At 36.4% G+C, this 3,157-nt stretch overlaps 1 protein-coding gene across 1 annotated transcript in view; it reads right to left on the bottom strand.

Moving 5' to 3' along the window:
* Window positions 1-3,157, bottom strand: part of LOC106880657 (uncharacterized) — a 39,319-nt gene that overhangs the window by 5,364 nt on the left and 30,798 nt on the right. The window contains exon 11 of the mRNA XM_014930702.2: window positions 2,138-2,257. Within this exon, the coding sequence (XP_014786188.1) occupies window positions 2,138-2,257 (120 nt within the window). The remainder of the gene's footprint in view (window positions 1-2,137; window positions 2,258-3,157) is intronic.

Raw genomic sequence — 3,157 nt, 5'->3', positions numbered from 1 at the left:
CCTTGTTTGGCCCTATCGTTTCTTTGAGGTATTTCAAATAAGTTGACTGGGCACGAGAAATGAATTAGTGTGAGGTGATTTTTGTCAATTTTTTTCTGTCAGGTCAACAAATTCTTGAACAGACAGTGACACAGTAAAAACTATAGCCTTGTTTGGCCCTATCGTTTCTTTGAGGTATTTCAAATAAGTTGACTGGGCACGAGAAATGAATTAGTGTGAGGTGATTTTTGTCAATTTTTTTCTGTCAGGTCAACAAATTCTTGAACAGACAGTGACACAGTAATGAGTTCAGTTCTGCCAGTTGTTGTCCATTCATTAAATTGAATTTCATCAGAAACTTGATCACTGTCAGTGGCATAACCATCCTCAACTTCTCCAGCACCACCTTGTTGTTTCAAAAATTCCTGAACTGGTTCTATTGCTGGGCAATTTTCGCAGCAGTGAATTATGCATTCCTTTGAATCTCTGTTACACACCATTTTTTCAATCAAGTGGTGATAGGACTTTTCCAGACCAATGGAGCTCAGCATCAATTTCAAATTTTGATGTATTGCGCATACACACACCAAATGAGAGCCTTTTGGTCCCACAAGATCACACCATTTAGGAGGGAGACTTGCAAACTTAAAGAAGCCAATTATGTGTTCAGGATCTTTCAATTTGTATGCAGTATACAGTTCTCTCAGATTAGAAAGGAGCAATCATTTGGAAATATGAATGTTCTTTCCCACACTGACAAAATCTTTTTATCCAGGCATTTGTCCTGGAAAATTCATCATCACAAAAGAAAGCTGCAACTGCATCAAGAATCTTCTGATTGGTCTTCTGTCATATCAGGACATCCAATGATGCCTTTATTATCATGCAACAACCTGGCTATTTGAATGGTACTTTTTTAACACACAGAATTCTTTGGCAGCTTTTCTTACAGACCAAAAATTTGGAACCAAAGTCAAGATCTGAAGTTTTTGCTTTTGGCCAGCACTTTTAATTTTTTCCTTCATTGCACCAAGTAATCTAGATCATTTGCTCATAACTGTGTCTCTTTACCAATGTTCACTGGTTTTTCTTCTTGAAGACTGGAATCGTTGACTTTTAGCACACAAGCAAGCTTCTTTGCAACTGAACCTTCAACTTGTTTCAATTTTCTCTTGCAAAGAGAAGTCTTGGAATGTGGAGTGACTGAGTGAATCTTGACTGGGGACAGATCAAGATCATTCACTTGCTCTGATGATCAAAACACAGACAAGCTGAAGAAAAGTTAAAATCACAAACGTGGCTTCCCTTTTCATAACAGGGAAACATTATGCAGACCAAGATGAATGTTTATACATGATGAACTGACAATAATACAACTCAAACCAACACCACAATCAGCTGTATCTATATGACCATTGTGAGAACAGAATTTGAAGAAGAAAACAAGAAGTGACAATTTCCTCTGACTGCTGTGTTTCCTGTGATTGTGGTTGGAAAATATCAAATGAATGGCTCAACTTGGTGGTTTGAAATTGTTGATGTCTTGAGAGTACCATTGAGATTTTTCACACACAAGTAAAAGATTATGTCCAGTTTATGTGCTAAAAGTTTTAAAGCAGTAGGACATGGGCACTTCTGAGAATTTGGCTTTGAGTACACAGCAATGTCAGGGGAAAATGGTGAAATGTTTTCATAGATTCAAGCAAACAAACACTTTACCGCGAGAAATACACTCTTTTCTCCTCAAATTGAGATTCAGTACCCCAAAAAATGATCAGGTACAAATTTTCAGGAAAAAAGTCCATGTGCATTGAAAGTCATTACATTATTTGTTGTGGCATTGAAATCTAAGATGGCCACTGCTAGTCTAAAAATGGGTGATTTGGGCCAAATTTCAAATCCTCCTAACTTTTGAACTGTTGGGAGCTGGGGGCCTGAAATTTTGCACTTTTTCTGTTCTTACTGATTGGAACAACTGGTCAAAATTTAGTGAAAATCTGAGATGGTGAGTTTCATGCCTGTCCCACATTTATATGGAATCACCCTATATATATATATATATATATATATATATATATATATATATATATATATATATATATATATATATATATATATATAATTGTGCATATCCATGTGTATGAAGTTACATACATACCTGAAGTTCACCTAAACGGGTAACCAGCTTATTGTGATTCATTTTTCTCAGCTGCAGATGTAAATCTAACTCTTTCTCATTATCAGATTGAGTCAAGTAACAGAAATCTTGAATCTGCTTCTGTTAAGTATTTTAAACAATGTGGTTTGATAAATTATGATTAAGAGAAAAATCACAATCATGAAACAAAACTATAATAATAAACATAAAAAATACACATATACAATGTAAATGAATAACAGTACAAGGTCATGAATTTGTAGGAGAGGTGAATAGTTATATAAATGACTTAATATATGACATGTATTTCATTTATTAATCTTTGCATGCTGGAAAGCAATGCTGTTCCCAGTAAAGATTTGAAAATAGAATGTAGAGGGGCAAAAGTAAATAATGTAAAACATTTAGTCCAAACAATATACAATGCTCAAACTTTCCTCCAACAAATTTAAAACAAAATAGAAATAAGACCACAAAATGTCATGCTAAGATAATGGGTAAAAGCCCCTTTATGGCCAATACTAACATTGAAGGGTTTATTTAACATGATGAAAACATCTTTACCAAAAACGATAAAAAAAAAACAACATAAAATGAAGTAGAATATAAAATTAAAATACATGGAGATTGGGAAGAAATAATAAATCATATTGTATGCTCCGTTGGATGTGTAATGTCAATGTGAATACCCGTCAGAGTGTAAGTATCTTGAGAGAAAAGCTGAACATTAGAAGCATCAGTTGTGGCGTGCAAGAGAGACGATTGCGCTGGTATGGACATGTGGTGAGAATGGAGGAGGATAGCTGCGTGAAAAAGTGCCACACCCTAACAGTTGAGGGAACCCGTGGAAGAGGTAGGCCCAGGAAGACCTGGGCTGAGGTGGTGAGGCAAGACCTTCGTACATTGGGCCTCACCGAGGCGATGACTACGGACCGAGACCTTTGGAAATGGGCTGTGCGTGAGAAGACCCGGCAAGCCAAGTAAGATCGTTGCCAGTGCCCCTGGACTGGCTTGTGCGGG

This window comes from Octopus bimaculoides, chromosome 14, assembly GCF_001194135.2.
Source record: "Octopus bimaculoides isolate UCB-OBI-ISO-001 chromosome 14, ASM119413v2, whole genome shotgun sequence".
In the NCBI taxonomy this organism is placed as follows: domain Eukaryota; kingdom Metazoa; phylum Mollusca; class Cephalopoda; order Octopoda; family Octopodidae; genus Octopus; species Octopus bimaculoides.
Note: the sequence above shows the minus strand (reverse complement) of the source record. Positions and strands in the feature narration are given on the sequence as shown.